The sequence below is a fragment of the Dermochelys coriacea genome, chromosome 18 (assembly GCF_009764565.3).
Source record: "Dermochelys coriacea isolate rDerCor1 chromosome 18, rDerCor1.pri.v4, whole genome shotgun sequence".
NCBI lineage: Eukaryota > Metazoa > Chordata > Testudines > Dermochelyidae > Dermochelys > Dermochelys coriacea.
Genome location: NC_050085.1, coordinates 6,757,008 through 6,773,799, shown reverse-complemented (window position 1 = coordinate 6,773,799; position 16,792 = coordinate 6,757,008). Strand labels below are relative to the sequence as shown.

At 45.9% G+C, this 16,792-nt stretch overlaps 1 protein-coding gene across 3 annotated transcripts in view; it reads left to right on the top strand.

Annotated features, from left to right (window-relative positions):
* RCC2 (regulator of chromosome condensation 2) overlaps positions 1 to 16,792 on the top strand; it is a 36,158-nt gene that overhangs the window by 13,875 nt on the left and 5,491 nt on the right. For all 3 annotated transcript variants that reach the window (XM_038376663.2, XM_038376664.2, XM_038376665.2), the window contains 7 exons: positions 5,736 to 5,879; positions 6,655 to 6,786; positions 8,677 to 8,765; positions 10,446 to 10,560; positions 12,670 to 12,836; positions 14,696 to 14,876; positions 15,169 to 15,274. In XM_038376663.2, the coding sequence (XP_038232591.1) occupies positions 5,736 to 5,879; positions 6,655 to 6,786; positions 8,677 to 8,765; positions 10,446 to 10,560; positions 12,670 to 12,836; positions 14,696 to 14,876; positions 15,169 to 15,274 (934 nt within the window). The remainder of the gene's footprint in view (positions 1 to 5,735; positions 5,880 to 6,654; positions 6,787 to 8,676; positions 8,766 to 10,445; positions 10,561 to 12,669; positions 12,837 to 14,695; positions 14,877 to 15,168; positions 15,275 to 16,792) is intronic.

Below are 16,792 nucleotides of genomic sequence, written 5' to 3'. Positions count from 1 at the left end.
TAGCCATGTGTATTACTTATTGGCATGCCTTAGGAAAGAAGAACAAGTGATGAACAAGAGCTTAAAATATTTCTGGTACTTAGAGTTGTTTGGGGCGTGAAATGATAGGAATGCAACAACAGCAAGGTGATTAGACTAAGAAACGGTGGTTGAGGACTTGCCCTGATTTGACCATCTGGGGGAAAACTTGTTTTCTAAAATGTTACAAAAATTGCTGTGGGGGAAAAATGTGTGCTTTTCTTCATTATAAAATGTTTAACTTAATTATGTAACCTTGTAGACGTGTGTCATGCTTTCTATAAAAGACAGTACCAGGGTCCAATATATGTACTGATGGCCTGATTTCCAGAGTTGTTTAGCACTTCTGAATATCAGACCAGGCATTCATTGAAATATTCTCTTTAAAGACTTACTTGTGGAATTGGGTTCTCAGTATCATGTGAGAATGAAGGACAAAGACACCTTCTCCACTGACCTTGAGAACTCATAGCCTGTCTGTTATCAGGAGGTTGCCTCCTTGTCTGTACTCACAGTGAGCTCTTTGTTTGGTCTCTCATTTAAAGGCAAACTGCACCTATTGTGTTCAGCTCAGTAGTCTAGATGTTCAAAGTAAAAAGCATTTCTTGCTCTGGAAAATTAGGAAATGTGTGGATTTTTTAAAATCTATAATTAGTTAGCGTTTCTGAACCTTGGACTGAAGACCGCCATCAGAGGAGGGTGGTGCAGTGTTTAGAGCACTAGCCTAGGACTTGAGAGACCTGGGTCTGAGTCTCTGCTGTGCCACAGACTTCCTGTGACACCTTAGGCAAGTCACTTAATCTCTCCGAGCCTCAGTTCTTTGTCTGTACAATGGGGATAAAAGCCCTGCCCTTCTTCATGTGGGGGATGGGGTTGTGAGGATAAATGTGTTAAAGGTTAGGATGCACTCAGATACTGTGATAACAGGGGCCATAAAGTGCCCCAGAATAGCTAGATACTGCTGATGTTCAGTGATGCTGACGGAAGTTAGACCTTCCAATGACGGCTTGCCAAACCGTCAGAACTCTGCTATTCAAACAAGCTACTGATTTTTCAGACTGCTAAATGAACATCAAAATGGGTTTATAGTCTTTGGAGTGTGAGGATCTGCAAAGCAAAGGTCACATGACAGCACTTTTCAGCAAGGTGGCTGCCTCCAGTAGGCTCAAACATGACAATTGTTGCTAATCATTTATAATATTAATAATAGCTCGCTTTTATCTAGCATGTCTCATCTGTGTACCTCAAATGTCCTTTACAAAGGAGATCGGGATCATTATCCTCATTTTACAGATGGGGAAACTGAGGCACAAAGAGGGGGAAGTGACCTGCCCAAGACCACCCAGCAGGTCAATGGAAGAGTCAGGAATAAGACCTGGGTTCTCCTGAGTCCCCGTCCAGCACTCTGTCCACAGTGTAACTTCTCTCGCCATTGATTCCTGGTAACAAGTGATTCTTACCTTGTGGAGTCAGACTGTTGGACTGAGTAAAATCAGCATAACTTTCTGTTGTTGTTGTTTATCTCCATGGTAGTGCCTAGTGGATCCAACCAAGATCACAGCCCAGTTTTGCTATGTGCCGTACAGACACCTAGTACGAGACATCTCTGCAGTGAAGAACTTACAGTCTAAATGGAGGCGACAGACAAAGGATGGAAAGGGAAATAGGGGTAGAGGGAGATGAAGCAACACTTGCCCAAAGACACACAGCACATCAGCGGTAGAGCTAACAATGGAACCCAGATCTCCTTAGGTCCTAGTCTAATGCTTCTCCATCTAGACCATGCTACCTTGGTTCTAAATCTTTTGTTATCATTTTGACTGTTGTACTGTCTCTAGAGCCTTCGAGCTGAGACCGATTGAGATGTTCAAAGTCAGTTAGGGCAGGGTTTCTCCACCCGTGGGTTGGGACCCAAAATCAGGTCTCCAGAATGTTTCCCAGGGTCGCTTGGCAACTCCTTTGGCTCCTGTCCCATGAGGGTGGCTGGGCTCACCTCCCTGCTCCAGGCAGCGCAGCCCCTAGGGTCCAAGCACCACTTGGGTTTGGCCCAGCCATCATGATGATGGAATCTGGGTAGGCCAAATTTGAGTGAGTGGCACTGCAACCCCATGAGCCAGGTCACCAATGGGGCCAAACCTGAGCAGCGCTACAACACCTGGAGCAGAGAACCAAGTCCAGCCAGCCCCACAGCACAGGAGCCACCACTTTGGGGTGAGTGCTGGGCAGGATTTGACAAAAACCACCCCAGGGCCTCCCTGCCCAAGACTATTTACTCTGTTGCGACAGGTCATAACCATTTACAAATGGGTCCTGAGCTCAAAAAGGTTGAGAACCACTAAGGCTATTTAGGCATGCAGCTCCCATCAAATTTAACAGGAGTTGCGTAGTTAAATGCACTAGTTGGCTCTGTAAATTTCGAGTGCAGCAATGAACAGACTTCCTCCATCTTAGTTAGTCAGAACAGTTAGTGCAATTCAGTAGACACTGACAGATGTAAGCCATACCAGAGGGAATTAAAAACCCCAGTTAAACTGCATTCCAGAGTTGTTAGCAGATACACCATTTTTAAATAGTGTCAAATAGACCAGTCCTGCTTGATTTCTGTCATCCGAGATAAGCATGTACAAACCACTCCTGTTGTTTCTCTTCTCCATGTTTGGAACCCACTGGCCATAGCTGCATATGTGTAGTTTCACTACCCCAGTGGTAAATGGTGATGATTCCTCAAATAATTAAAATGGGGGAAGTGCTTAGCTCAGTAATTTGTCAGTCATTCAGCTTCTTTGTGTTAATCCAGTCCGCTCTGAGTCCTCTCCCTCCAAAGTGCTCTGTTCAGTGGCATATCCTCTAGTACATCATGTGCTAGTGTGGTCCCTTACGGTATCCCACCACTTATCCTTGTTGGCCTCTGTCTTTTTCCCTTCAATCTTGATCTGTTGGACTCTCATAGCCACATGTTATTAGGAATGCACTTTACCTGTCTAAACCATCTGAGCCTGCATTCCCTAATTTTTTTCATGGATGACTGTTACTTTGAGCACATCTCTATCATGCACAAGAAGAACAGGAGTACTTGTGGCACCTTAGAGACTAACAAATTTATTTGAGCATAAGCTTTCGTGAGCTACAGTTGCATCCGATGAAGTGAGCTGTAGCTCACGAAAGCTTATGCTCAAATAAATTTGTTAGTCTCTAAGGTGCCACAAGTACTCCTTTTCTTTTTGCGGATACAGACTAACACGGTTGCTACTCTGAAAACTACCATGCACGTTCCTCCCATGGTCTTTCTTGTTTACATCACTTATCCATCTTAACTTCTTGTGGAACAGATTGTTTGTTCATGTTTCTTCTGTTGTGTAACACTGAGTATTTGGTTTTTGTGAAACACCATTTGATTTTTAACAGCCTCTGAATATTGTCGGTATATAGCTATGTGCATCAGCCAGACATTTAAAACTGGATGGACCATCGTTTTTTAGGCTTTCCCTTTAATCTTACTGGTATCTTCCTGTCACATATGACACCACTTCTCTCTCTCCATGTGAGCTAGGTTTTATTAGCCTACTTCTAATGTTGTCCTCAGTTTCCCCATTTTCCCAGAATCTGGAACCCAGATACGTGAAACTTCGTATTTTTGGTATTGTCTGCCCATCTGGTTTCAAAGATAATTCTTCAGTGTTCATATTATTGAAATTACACATCATATATTCTGTTTTCCTGTTAATTTTGAGCCATTGTCTCTCCAGTACATCTCTGTATTCATCAATATCGTCTTCTATGCAGTGAAGAGAAAGATAGTTTCGAATATCCTCTGCAAATAATGTGCACCAAGGTGCCTCTTTCTGTGCTCTTTCTGAGAGTATCCAGGGCAAGTATAGACAGCATCATCATCATTCAACGTTTGTAGCTAAAACAAACAAAATAATTACAGGTTTCAGAGTAGCAGCTGTTAGTCTGTAACTCCAAAAAGAACAGGAGTACTTGTGGCACCTTAGCGACTAACAAATTTATTTGAGCATCAGCTTCCATGGGCTACCGCCCACTTCATCAGATGCATAGAATGGAACATATAGTAAGAAGATAGATATATACATACAGAAAATATGAAAAGGTGGAGTAAGAGGCTAGTTAATTAAAATGAATTATTATCAGCAGGAGGAAAAAAACTTTTGTAGTGATAATCAAGATGGCGCATTTAGACCGTTGACAAGAAGGTGTGAGGATACTTAACATGGGGAATTAGATTCCCATATGTTTAATGACCCAGGCACTCCCAGTCTCTATTCAAACCCAAGTTAATGGTATCTAGTTTGCATATTAATTCAAGCTCAGCAGTTTCTTGCTGGAGTCTGTTTTTGAAGCTTTTCTGTTGCAAAATTGCCACAATTTAATAATAATAATTGGTAGCTGCCATTATTGCCAGCTGCCAGTCTCTAACAAACTTCTCTGTGGTATTCTCAGTCACATTTCACACACAGACTGCAGAATTTGTGACTAGGAAGCCCAACAAAAAAATGCAAGTTCTGTAGTGCTTTGCACACTTATAATGCTTTCCACTAATGAATTAAGCCGCATGATGCCCCTGTGATGTGGTGGAGGTGGTTTTTTTTTTGTTTTTGTTTTTTTTTTTAAGTACAATGACAAAGTATTTAAAAGTGCATGAAATTGTTTAGAGCCCAAGATATGAGCTTATTGTAAATCTAAATAATACAGTGTCGTAACTACAGTGCTTTGTGGTGGTAGATCATTGGCAAAGAAAGGCTAAAGGCATAAAGTAAGATGGCTAGAACAAACAAGATCTAATATGCATAGAGTGGAGTGTATCCATCAGAACTCAGTTTGTAGGTAGTGCTCTTCATCAGTCAGAGGCTCTCATTCCTGGTGCTGAATGCCTCAGCTATCATTGAAGTCGGTGGGTGCTTGATACGTTGCAGGATTTAACCCTTTGTTCCTTATGTGTAAAATTGGACAATCTGTAGGTACCCAGCTGGGTGCTGTGAAGCTAAACTCACTGATGTTTGCAAAGCACTTTTAGATCCCTGGATAGAGATGCTGTATTACAGCCCCATTATACTTATGGGGAGAATTAAGTCACGAAAGATCAAGTGACTCCTGAAGTCATTTGTTGTTCAGTATTTTCAAGCCTCATTGCGTGGTATGGTCAAAGCCACCTAAGCAGGATGCAGGTAATTGCAACAGTGATTTTAATTGGTTCACTGAGGTCCCCCATTCTTTCTCTAGCTCTGTCACTTTGTCAGGGTGCCTATAATTGCTGGGGTTGCTTTGTTGGGTGGTTTTTGGTGTAATTAACCTCTCAATAGAAATCAGCGGCGTTAATATAACTCTGAAAAGTCACAAATATCCTGCGGTCCTTTCCCTGTTCCTGTCTCATGTTGACAACCAAGACTATCCTGTAGCATGACAGAACACTGAGGTGAACGTAAGATGTCAGTGGTCAGCTGGAAACTTTTTTGGATCTCTGCAATAGCAGGTACATAAAATATAACCACGAATCAGCTGAATGAGGTGAGTTGCAGGAACTACATAGCATAACCCTAAATTTTGGATAAACTCTGGGATAAAACTGAATCCACATACCTGTCCCTATTTAAGTGGGTTTTCTGTGTGGACAGTGACTTGTTAGAGATGATTTTAGTGCACTTGCTGCTGACTTCATGTTATTTGTAAGACTTGTCTGTATTCCGCTTTCTCTACAGTGGCTTACCGTAACCTGGGCCAGAACTTGTGGGGGCCTCACAGATATGGGTGTCTCTCAGGGATTCAGGTACGGACTGTGGTTTCTGGACCATGTGCAGCTCATAGTCTGCTCATCACCACAGAGGGGAAGCTCTGGAGCTGGGGTGAGTAGTATGCAAAAAGAGTGCATCAGTAACCCTTAGATCATGAATCAAGTAAAGATATTGCTGGCATAAAGGAAGGCAGTGGTCTCTGCACGGCTCCTAAAATTATCAGCTGTCTGTACCGGAAGTGCTGAAAACGTGGCTGAAAACATTCAGAACTAGTTCCTGAAACAGCCTGGCTTCTGCCCTAGTTTTGAAGGGATATGTGGAACTAATTTGTACATTCCCCTAAACTCTTCTGTTAAGTGTTTGAGTCAAATAATCTAGCCTCTTTTCCCAGCTTCCACCAAGTGCACCAAACTTGCCTGGTATGTTCTAAGAGCTGCCCTTGAAACAGAGTTCAGTGGAATGGATTAGATCTTTGACAGCTAGTGGGTGACTTGCCCCTTGCTGTATGTTGTGAATCCTGAGGAGACTAGTTCGGATGCACTAGAACGGCAGTTCTCCACCTTTTCCATATCATGTCTCCCAAGCTGCAACTAGCAAAGCTTCAAGGCAGCCATAAGAAAAGGAAGTATGGTCACGCCCCTTTGAGACCTGTTGCTATCCCCAGGTTAGGAACTCGTACAATAGGCAAGCTCTGCTTGGGAAGGATGGAGGAGTAGATAAAGTTCAAAGGATTGTTTCTCCTAGTGTGAGGCATGGTCACACTGAGAAGGGGTACAATGCAATGAGCAGGAAAAGGGATTGGAGTGTCTGTAGTATGTTCTTCCTTTTTAAAATTAAAGGTTATTGCCTGCTCATGCGTGTTGTTTGTGTGCACACTTCTCTGTAGGTCGTAACGAGAAAGGGCAGCTAGGGCATGGAGATACCAAGCGTGTGGAGGCTCCAAAACTCATTGAAGTTCTCAGCAACGAGGTGATCGCATCAGCAGCTTGTGGACGGAACCACACGCTCGCTCTGACAGGTACGGGAGGCTGCTGGGAAAGAGGAATTGGGCTTGGGCTATCAATCTTCTTTCAGGACCCTGCAGAATACTGGGGCATACAGGGAACTGGTGCATCAAATACTGATCCTCAGGAAATGCACAATGCACCTGGGAATGAGAGAGATAACCTAGGGCTAGGTGGCAATGGGAGATGGAATCTTAAGGTGCTCTCCTGACCCCATTGAAGGTAATGCATGTGTTGTTTCAATGGGACTGGGATTTCACCCTTAGTCTTTTGATCCCAAGGCTATCAGAAGCTGATAGGGTCTTGGAAGCAGCATATTCAGCTCCTGGTGGGTAGCGGACACCTTGGCTTGTGAAGGGATGCAAAGGGAGTCCTTGGCCAAGAGCTGCGTTGCAGGGTCTCGTGGTCAAAGGGATCGTAAAGAATATGAAGGCTATTGAAAATGGTCTCAGTCTTACTCCACTTCTGAAACTTCCATCACTGGGCATGAAAGGAAAAGGTACTTGAGGTTTGTCTGCGTGGTGCTGCAGTCTGGACTACGGGGATGTGAATTGTAGAGGGCTCTAAATGCCCCGGTAGACCGTGCTGGCACAATGATACCTAGTGCTTATTAATGTTTCAAGTGGGACTACATTAGTGCCTTTTAATTCACACCAGCGGTGTCTACACGGGGCAATTAGAGTGACCCATATGAGCATGCTCTACGTTTCATATCACAGTGTAATGTAAACAAGCCCTTGGTCTTGTTACTTAGAACGTAAGACATGGCCACCTGTGCGTGGCCCCTCCTGCAGATAACTATCTCGATAGCAGTGCTATAAAATGGTGATTATGCCACCTTATTGCTAATTTCTCTTACTGGGATACATTCCTTCTCTGGTCTGGGCTGTACTACAAAGTTATGTCTGCTTAACTACATTGCTCAAGGCTGAGAAAAGTTTCACACCCTGTGTGATGTAATGAAGCCAACTTTAAGCCCCAGTGTAGATGCCGCTAGGTCGATAGTTCTTCCATCAGCCTAGCTACTGCCCTGGAAAGGTGGATTTGCTACAGTGACCGAACAGCCCCTTCCATCGCTGTTGTCAGGGTCTGCGTGCTACAGTGGCTCAGCCACACTGCTGTAGCCTTTCTAGTGGAGACCTACCCTGAGATTCTGGATGGCTTAAAGCTTATCTATGTGGGGGCCTGGCCTTTACTTAAAAGTTAGGCTGACATAGGTACGTAGGTCAGGGCTGTGAAAAATCCATCCCTGTGTCCAGAATTTGGTGACCTGACCCCCACAGTAGATGTAGCTGTGTTGATGGAAGAATGCTTCTGTGGATGTAGCTACTGTTGTTCGGGGAGGTTGTGTCTACACTGATGTGGGGGGAAACCCCAGTGTGGCAGCGTAGGCAGTGTCTACACTATAGGGTTAGGCCAGCATATCTATGGCCACAAAGCTATGCCAGTATAGTTCCCGCATATGTCTGTGCTACAGAAGCACCCAGGAAAATTAATCCAAATTAACTAAAGCTGTGACTTTAAAGTGGATTTGTTAAACTGCTGTGTGGATGCTCTTATTCAAAATTAAAATGGCCTTAGAAGGGAATTAAGACAAACCAAATTAAGGCCATGTTAATTCCAAATAAGAGTGTCCACACGGGTTTAATATGATTTAGCTAATCCACATTCAAAGTCACTAAAGGTGTGAATTTTAAATAACTTGAGTGTCCCTCTGTAGACAACCCTAATGTTTAAGTTATGGCACTTGGGGCAATATGCTTTAATTTAGCATGGATTGGAATGACCACCTCCATTCTGTGTTAATGGTTTTCCAGCAACTCTGCATTAACATGGAGGTTTAAACTTCTCCCTTAACTGCCAACCCTCCTCCTTCCCCTGCATTTGTTTCCCTCTTGTTCCAGAGAGTGGCTCTGTATTTGCGTTTGGAGAGAACAAGATGGGACAGCTAGGTCTTGGCAATCAGACAGATGCAGTTCCAAGTCCCACTCAGGTACTTCTAATGCTCTTCTTTGGGTTTCCTCTGTCAGTCAACGGGTTCCTTAATTTCTCACGTCCTGGCTACTGCACTGGTGACCATTTTGGGGCATGTTGATCCTTAAAGCCAAATTGCTTGGACTTGGTTCCAATAGGAGGAGTGAAGGTCGGGGGAGACGTGGAATCTTCATCCAGAACAAAAAGTCTGCCTTATATTTTCTTCTGTTTGTTGTTTACTGACTTGGAAAATAAATAGACAAAATACAAGATGTGATGCTATTTGCTGGACTAGTGGAAAAGCCCTATCCAAACTGAAGATTATACAGTGTTACCTGAGTCAGTTTAAACCTGATGTCAGATTAGTACTGGCTAACATGGCTTACCTGGCCAATGTGGATGGTCCAAACCATTTTAAAGCCATGCTCTAGATTAGATCCCTATGTAGTTTAGAACATAAATTTATAAAGCCAGAAGAGGCCAGTGTGATCATCTAGATCCTCCTGTAACTTTTAAATGTGGTTTTAAAATGTTGTTTTCCCCTCAATGGCCAGGCAATCCAGTGTTCAAACGCTCAGCTGCTAGATTGGTCCCTGGTGTGGCTGGGGACTCAGAACATCCCATGTGAGTTTTTGGACCGCCATAAATTGAATTTTTGATAGACAGGCTCTCGGATTTTCATATCACAAAGTCAAAACAATGGTCAAATTGGTCGCCCATGGAGGAGATTACCTGTTTCTTAGCCATTCCCATTCTTGTCTTGGAAAGCAAAATGGATCAGGGAGGAGAGCTTTCGCACCTCGGCTTGGAGATTAAACAGAGCCCGCCGCTGCCTTATAATCACTGGGATCCATTCTCTTATGGGTCTGGGCTGAAGACGCAAGAGTCAAAGGGTAGCAAAATATTGCCCCAGTGCATGAAGTAATTGAAGAGAACATCCAGCTGAGGGCAGAGTGGAAGCTTACCCGAGGAGCTGTCCTAAGAAACGCTTACAGTCTGTCTACACGGGAGCTGGTGGTGCAATTTCCAGCTCGAGTAGATATAACCTACTGTAACTCTGATGGAGCTGGAGTGCTAAAATACAAGTGTATCCACCGTGGCACAAGCAGCGGGAGGGGCTAGCCTAGCCACCGGAGGATGTACCTAGCAGCTCAGATGGGATTGTACTGGAGGCGGCTAGCCTCTCCCACCAGCTGGCTGCACTTCCATTTTTAAGATGCTGGCTTGATCAGCACTAGCGTCTCCTCAAGCTAGAACTTACACCCCCAACTCCAGTGTAGACACACCTCAGTTCTGTTTTCTCAGTCTCCTTTCATATTTCTGTGGGTTACTAATCGAATTGACCATTTCCCAAACCCCTTTTTTCCTCTTCCCCAATATCGGGACAGTTATTCAAATGACAGGCCAGGTTTCTTCCGTTAGGTTTGCACAATTTTGGGTGTAAATTGGTACACGCTAAACATAGCCACTTGGTGTATGCAAACGTCCTGCTTCACTGTACATGCAAATACCTGATTTGCCTAGGTAAGTGGGGCCTGGTATTTGCATATGTGTCAGAAAACAACCGTGTGCCCCTTGAAAGCCTAGCCATGTATTTGCTTTGTGAGTCTGGCGGTGCTCACTGGCAGCCTAGAAGGGGCACTTGAGTCACTCTGTTTCATCTGTTTCCAAATGCTACTGTTGTCTGCTTCCTTTGTAGATAATGTACAATGGCCAGCCTATTACCAAAATGGCCTGTGGGGCTGAATTCAGCATGATCATGGACTGCAAAGGAAACCTCTATTCCTTTGGGTGCCCCGAGTATGGACAGCTGGGTATGGTGGCTTATTTTTAAAGGACTATCTAGTTTTAATGACCGCAGACTTAAAATCCAGCCTGAGACAGCCACCAAGTTTTTTTGTAGACTGGCATGTTGATATGATCTAAACAATAATGGAGGCCGGGGGCGGGGGGGGGCAGGCACATCTTATCTCAGTCCCCTTCCAGAGGAGATGGTGTCCTTGTGTTTAAAGCCTACAATCTGGCTTCTCTTCTCTCTGCTCTGTTTGTATGACATTGGCCAATATGCTTCTCCTTTCTATGCCTTGGTTTCCCCAGGTATACAATGAGTGCTTCTACGCTGCCTCACATGGGGGTGGTGAGGCTTAATTTGCCAATATTTGTAAAGTGCTTTGGAGATCCCCTGATGGAAAGGGAGAGAGAAATGCAAGGCGGCGGTGTTACAACAAAATGAAAGCCATTGCCCCTGGAGTGTCTATAAACCCCCATCATTTGGATTGCTAGACTGTGCAGCCTATCGTTTCTGTGACGCTGACAATATGCCACTGTGCAGCCAGGCAGCGTGTTAAATTATTCATGAGCTGTACTTTGTCTGGTTAATGTCTAGTAGCTGTGATCTACAGAGCAGGGAGTGCGCATGCTTTCCTGCAGTAGAGGCTTTGATGCAGCCACAGGGTGCATCTTCTTGGAGGGTGGTGAGGATTTCCTCAGCAGGCTTGAAGGGTCTGCGAGTATGTCTGCACTGCGGGAAAAGACCGGTGGCTGGCCCAGGTTAGCTGACTCAGGCTTCCGGGGCTATAAAATTGCAGTGTAGATGCTCAGGCTGGATCCCAGGCTCTGAGGCCCCAAGCAGGGTCGGGGAAGAGTCTCAGAGTGCAGGCTCCACCCCGAGTCTGAATGTCTACACTACAATGTTTAGCCCAGAAGTGGGCAAACTATGGCCCGAGGGCTGCATCCGGCTATTCAGATGTTTTAATTCGGCCCTTGAACTCCCGCCAGGTAGCGGGATCCCAGGCTTGCCCCGCTCCAGCCAGGGAGCGGGGTCGGGCACTTGCCCCGTTCTGTGTGCCATGGCTCCATGCGGCTCCCAGAAGCAGCAGCATGTCCCCTCTTTGGCTCCTACACTAGGGGCAGCCAGGGGGCTCCGCATGCTGCTTCTGCCCCAAGCGCTGCCCCTCAGCTCCCATTGGGAGCTGCAGGGGCGGTACCTGCAGACGGGGCAGCACACAGAGCCGCCTGGCAGCGCCTCCGCATAGGAGCCGGAGAGTGGACAAGCTGCTGCTTCCAGGAGCTGCTTGAGGTAAGCACCACCCGGAGCCTGCACCCCTGACCTCCTCCCGCACCCCAACTTCCTGCCTCAGCCCTGATCCCCCTCCCACCCTCCAAATTCCTCTATCCCAGCCCAGAGCACCCTCCTGGACCTCCAACCCCTCATACCCAGCCCCACCCCAGAGCCTGCAGCCCTCGCCAGAGCCCTCACCCCCTCCCATACCCCAACCCCCACTTTAATGTGCATTCATGGCCTGCCAAACAATTTCCATATCCAGATATGGCCCTCAGGCCAAAAAGTTTGCCCACCCCTAGTTTAGCCTCATGAGCCCAAGTCAGTTGACCTGGGCTCTGAGACTTGGTGCCGTGGGTTTTTTTTATCACGGTGTAGACATACCATGACGTGCTAGAGGTGCAGTTTCCTGACAAAATGGGAAATGACATTAAATTGCCGGTAGGGGAAATCAGGTGGAAATCCTTTATAAATGGGAAAAGCTCCAGGAATAGCTGCAAGGAATTCTTCCTCCTTTCCCTTTAATGAGAGGGGAAGCGCTTTTGGGAGCTTTTGTTCTGTGTTTGTACTGTGCCTAGCACAGTGGGGGCCCGGGTCATGACTAGGGCTCCTAGTGCTCCTGCAGTACATGTAATAATGGCTGTATGTAGTGAGAAGTATTCCACACCTCCCTTTTCAGAGGGAGTCAAAGGTTAGCAAAGAAACTGTTACCCCTATGAGTGTAGTAACTTAGAATGGTGCTCCTATCCCATGGGTCATGGGATGCCTCTTCAAGAGGGTTCCTGCTGAGTTACTGAGTGGTGTAGGCCAGGGTACCGGCCACGCAGAGTTCCTTTTCACATCTGTCTTTGCCCTACAACAGGACACAATTCCGATGGGAAGTTCATCGCCCGTGCTCAGAGGATAGAGTACGACTGTGAGCTGGTGCCCCGTCGCGTTGCCATCTTCATCGAAAAGACAAAAGATGGGCAGATCCTTCCTGTCCCTAACGTGGTCGTGCGAGATGTGGCCTGCGGTGCTAACCACACGGTAAGGCTGGGATTTCACTTGGCAGTCTGAAGCACTGCCCGCAGTATTGCTCCTCAAAGAAATCGATTCCCTATCTAGCGTTGCTCAGTGTTTGGTCATTGGGATTCTGCTGGGATCTGACAGAAATTGATTTGATGAGTTCCCCTCAATGTGCTGTACGTTCCACATGTAGTTAAATCACTCCCGGTGACTGGCAGTTACGTAGTCTCTAAAAATGACTTTCATTTGTGCTGGATTCTCGGTAATGGGCACAGAGCTGCACTGAACCGATCTGGTCCAGTGCCAAGAATTTTCTGAGTTCCAGGAGTTTTGGGTTTGGAATCTTGGTTTGTCCCATCTCTAACCAGAAGTTACACTAGACCTCGCTGAAAACCTTCCCTCATGTTTATCCTCCGAGGCGTTAAAGCCTTCGGTGCTTTTTCTTCACTTCTTTCCATCAGCTCTAAGTAAGGGCATACCGACGCTTGGGCCAGGGGTTTTATTCCCAGCTTGAAGAGACATACTCACGCTAGCTGTGATTGATTGAGCTAGTGTAGTTGCAGGAGTGTAAAGGACAGGACAGCTGGCTGCCCTGAGTATGTGCCTGTGGTCTCTGATCAGCACATACTCGGGACTGCTAGCACGTTCTTCTGCTTGTCCTGCTGCAGCTATGCTCTGCTTTCAGTGTGCTAGCTAGGAATCCCATCCCCAGCTCCAAGTGCAGACCTACCCTAAAAGTATGTTCATTCCAGATTTAAGGCTGTAATCCCGTGACTGTGGACTATTTGCAAGGCTTTAGCCCATGGCACAAAGGTTTGATCACAACTTTGTCTTGGTGCATGTTGAAACTTCTCTAGGGATAGTTGGAATCAGACACCTTTTCTTAGAATCGGTAATTCACACAGTGGAAGGATGGGAAATGTGCTAAATCTGCTGACACTAATCTGTAATATAGGCCATCGCTTGCACAAACCTTCTGTTTCTCCCTGCCCTGCTTAGGGTTTGAGTCCAATCTTGGTGTAATCAGATTATGATTTTTACTTTGCGTGGGAGGTGTCCTAATCCAATTTGAGTAGTTTGAATCCTTACCATTTAGGGGTTTGAAATGCGTAATAATAGATTAAAAATAATAAACTCCCTCCAAACCTGAAAATCCACTCTGTAATAGCTTGATGAGACACAGACGGACTTGTTAAGCAAATAACAGAGGAAAAGATACATGTGTACCCACAGGATGCCTGAAGTATAAATGTCTTTTGCAATTATTGTTACTGAGACGTTTTATCTGACTGAAGCTGCCATGTGACTTAACCCCTCTAGTACTGGAGGCCACATCTTGGGTGGCAGCTAAATTCTAATTGTTGTGTAAATGCACCAGGCAGAGCCCTGGGATTTTATGGCCCATTGTTGAGTAGCTCTGTACAGAGCAGCACAAAAGCTCTGAGCGGGAATCCTGGGGGAGGTGTAGGGGTCCTCAGCTTGTTTGCTCTTTCTCCAGTTTAATCAATATTGGAGTATGAAATTGATGGAATTACCCAGCTGTCTAGACACCTAGCCCTTTTTGCTTCTGGCTTTATTACTCGAGGAGAGGAGTGGGAAGACATGTGACTTAACAACAATTAAGATAAGAGGGGAAGAATGGAATAGTTGGCAGAGAAAATAGTGGAATGTCCTTGTATTAAATGCATCATCTCAGTGATTTCAGCCCCTGCAGTGTAGAATTCGCCATAGGTTATCTTTATGCCTCTGATAAGCTGCATTTGGTTGTCTGCCAAGATCTGTAGAGCAGAACCGATAATCTATTCTGCAAATAGCTGCATGGTGGGGAGACATCTTCCTATGTCTAACCCAACTGCATGTCACCATCTGTCCCTTTGCAGCTTGTTTTAGACTCCCAGAAGCGTGTGTTCTCCTGGGGCTTTGGTGGCTACGGCCGGCTGGGCCATGCCGAGCAGAAGGACGAGATGGTGCCACGGCTGGTCAAGCTCTTTGACTTCCCGGGCCGTGGGGCAGCTCAGATCTACGCTGGCTACACCTGCTCCTTTGCTGTCAGCGAAACAGGTCAGTTGCCCCATCTTTCTTTGCAGATGCCTTGGCACAAAGCCATCATTCTGCACAAAGTCTGTCTTGTGAGAGCCATGCTCCAATAGACAGCCTTTGTCTCTGTTCAGGGAGAGCTCACTTATGAATCTTCCTGGTATGTTTAGAACAAAACCTGGAGTGATTGACCAGCATGTGTTACATCGTCTCTGCAGATCCCTTTCATAGCGTCCGTGCATGTGCATTTCAAATGGATTTCTGTGTCCGAGAATATCTCAGAGCCTGACGTTGGTTGGTTTGTTCTGTTTTGCAGGTGGCCTGTTTTTCTGGGGAGCCACAAACACCTCCCGTGAGTCAACCATGTACCCCAAAGCTGTGCAGGACCTCTGTGGCTGGAAAATCCGCAGCTTGGCCTGTGGGTAAGTGACCGTTCCTGTCCCCAGAAATGAGGAGGTGGGAACCGTTGTCCACAGCTTGCCTGAATGACATCATAGAAGTAGTGCTGTTAGTTGGCAGATCCAAGGACCGAAGGGGCTGATAGTAGGAGCAGTGAATCTGGCCCCATGAAATGGCTCTTCCTGACTAGTTATATTTACATACACAGAGATCTGATTTGATTATCCAGGCCTTGGGTCCAGCTCTGCTTGATGGATCCAGGCAGTGGTGTTGATTTTGTTTGCTTTTTGACCCTGTGGTAGGGGAAAACCTGCTGGATACATAGGGTGGGTATTCTTAATAGCAGTAGAGAAGGAAGGGAGGTCTGAGGCCTGGTTAAAGCAAGGGCGGAGGGAAATGGCCAACAATAAACGAATGTCTGGGTGCAAATATCTCCTCCTAGAAAAGGCTTGTTGCATTGTCCTGTGCTGGGAGGGAGCTGACGTCTTTGTTTAGATTCATTAGGAAAGGTGGAGAACCCATCATGGGACGTCTGACCTTTCAGTTCCTGCTGTGGAGTTGAGATGATGGGTTTCGTGGGGGGTTGTGTGGTTGCTGCAGTCAGTGGGGCGTGGGGGAGAAACTGTCGTCAAATCTTTAAAAGAGACCAGGTGGGTGAGTAATGTCTTTTATTGGGCCATCTTCTGTTGGTGAGAGAGACCAGCTTTGGAACTACATAGAGCTTCTCTCCCAACAGAAGAGAGAAGATCTTTGGCTCTATAAAGATATGACCTCTCCCACCTGGTCTCTCTCATATCCTGGGACCAACATGGCTCCAACACTGCATGCAAATCTTCAAATCAAGTGATCATTAAACAGGTTTTAATCAGTGTATTCTAAAATCTCATCCCTTCTCCAGCACTGATTTGTAGCACTCCCCTGTGTGTGTGTGGGGGGGGGGGGGGGGAAGAAGGGGTGCTGTTCAGTGTGTCTAGGTTGCTTAGAGGATGCTTCTGCTTGTATTAATGGGAGGTTTATGAGCAGCATGAGCATTTGATTAGAGGTCCGAGAAAAATGAAATGATTCTATCTCCTCCTCACCTCTTTAAATCCCTCTTTCTCCACAAGTCCTTCCTCCTTGGTCTCCTATCCTCTTCACCCTCTCCCTTATCTGGCCTGTTGTCTCATGCCACACCTATCTTTGTCTTGTCTCTCTTTGACTGCAAGCTCTTCAGAGTGGGGAACATCGGGATCTGTTTGCAAAGTCCCCCTGTAAATATACTGTTACTAATTTTACTATGCTGCAATGAAGAAACCTAGCACATGACCTCTAAGGGCCCTACAAACTTTTAGAGTAAATCTTTACACTGTGACGTAAAGATTTCTTTTCCCACTTTCTCGATCTAGGCATTCCCCTGCATGTTCTTCTGTCACTAAAAAGCAAGCTTCTGATACGTGGATGTTCATTCAAATGAACATTGATCTCTGACTTGCCTGACTGCTGTTTGAGTGGGAGCATTGTATTAGTGGACATGGGAAGGGAATCTCTTTAAGACCTAATGT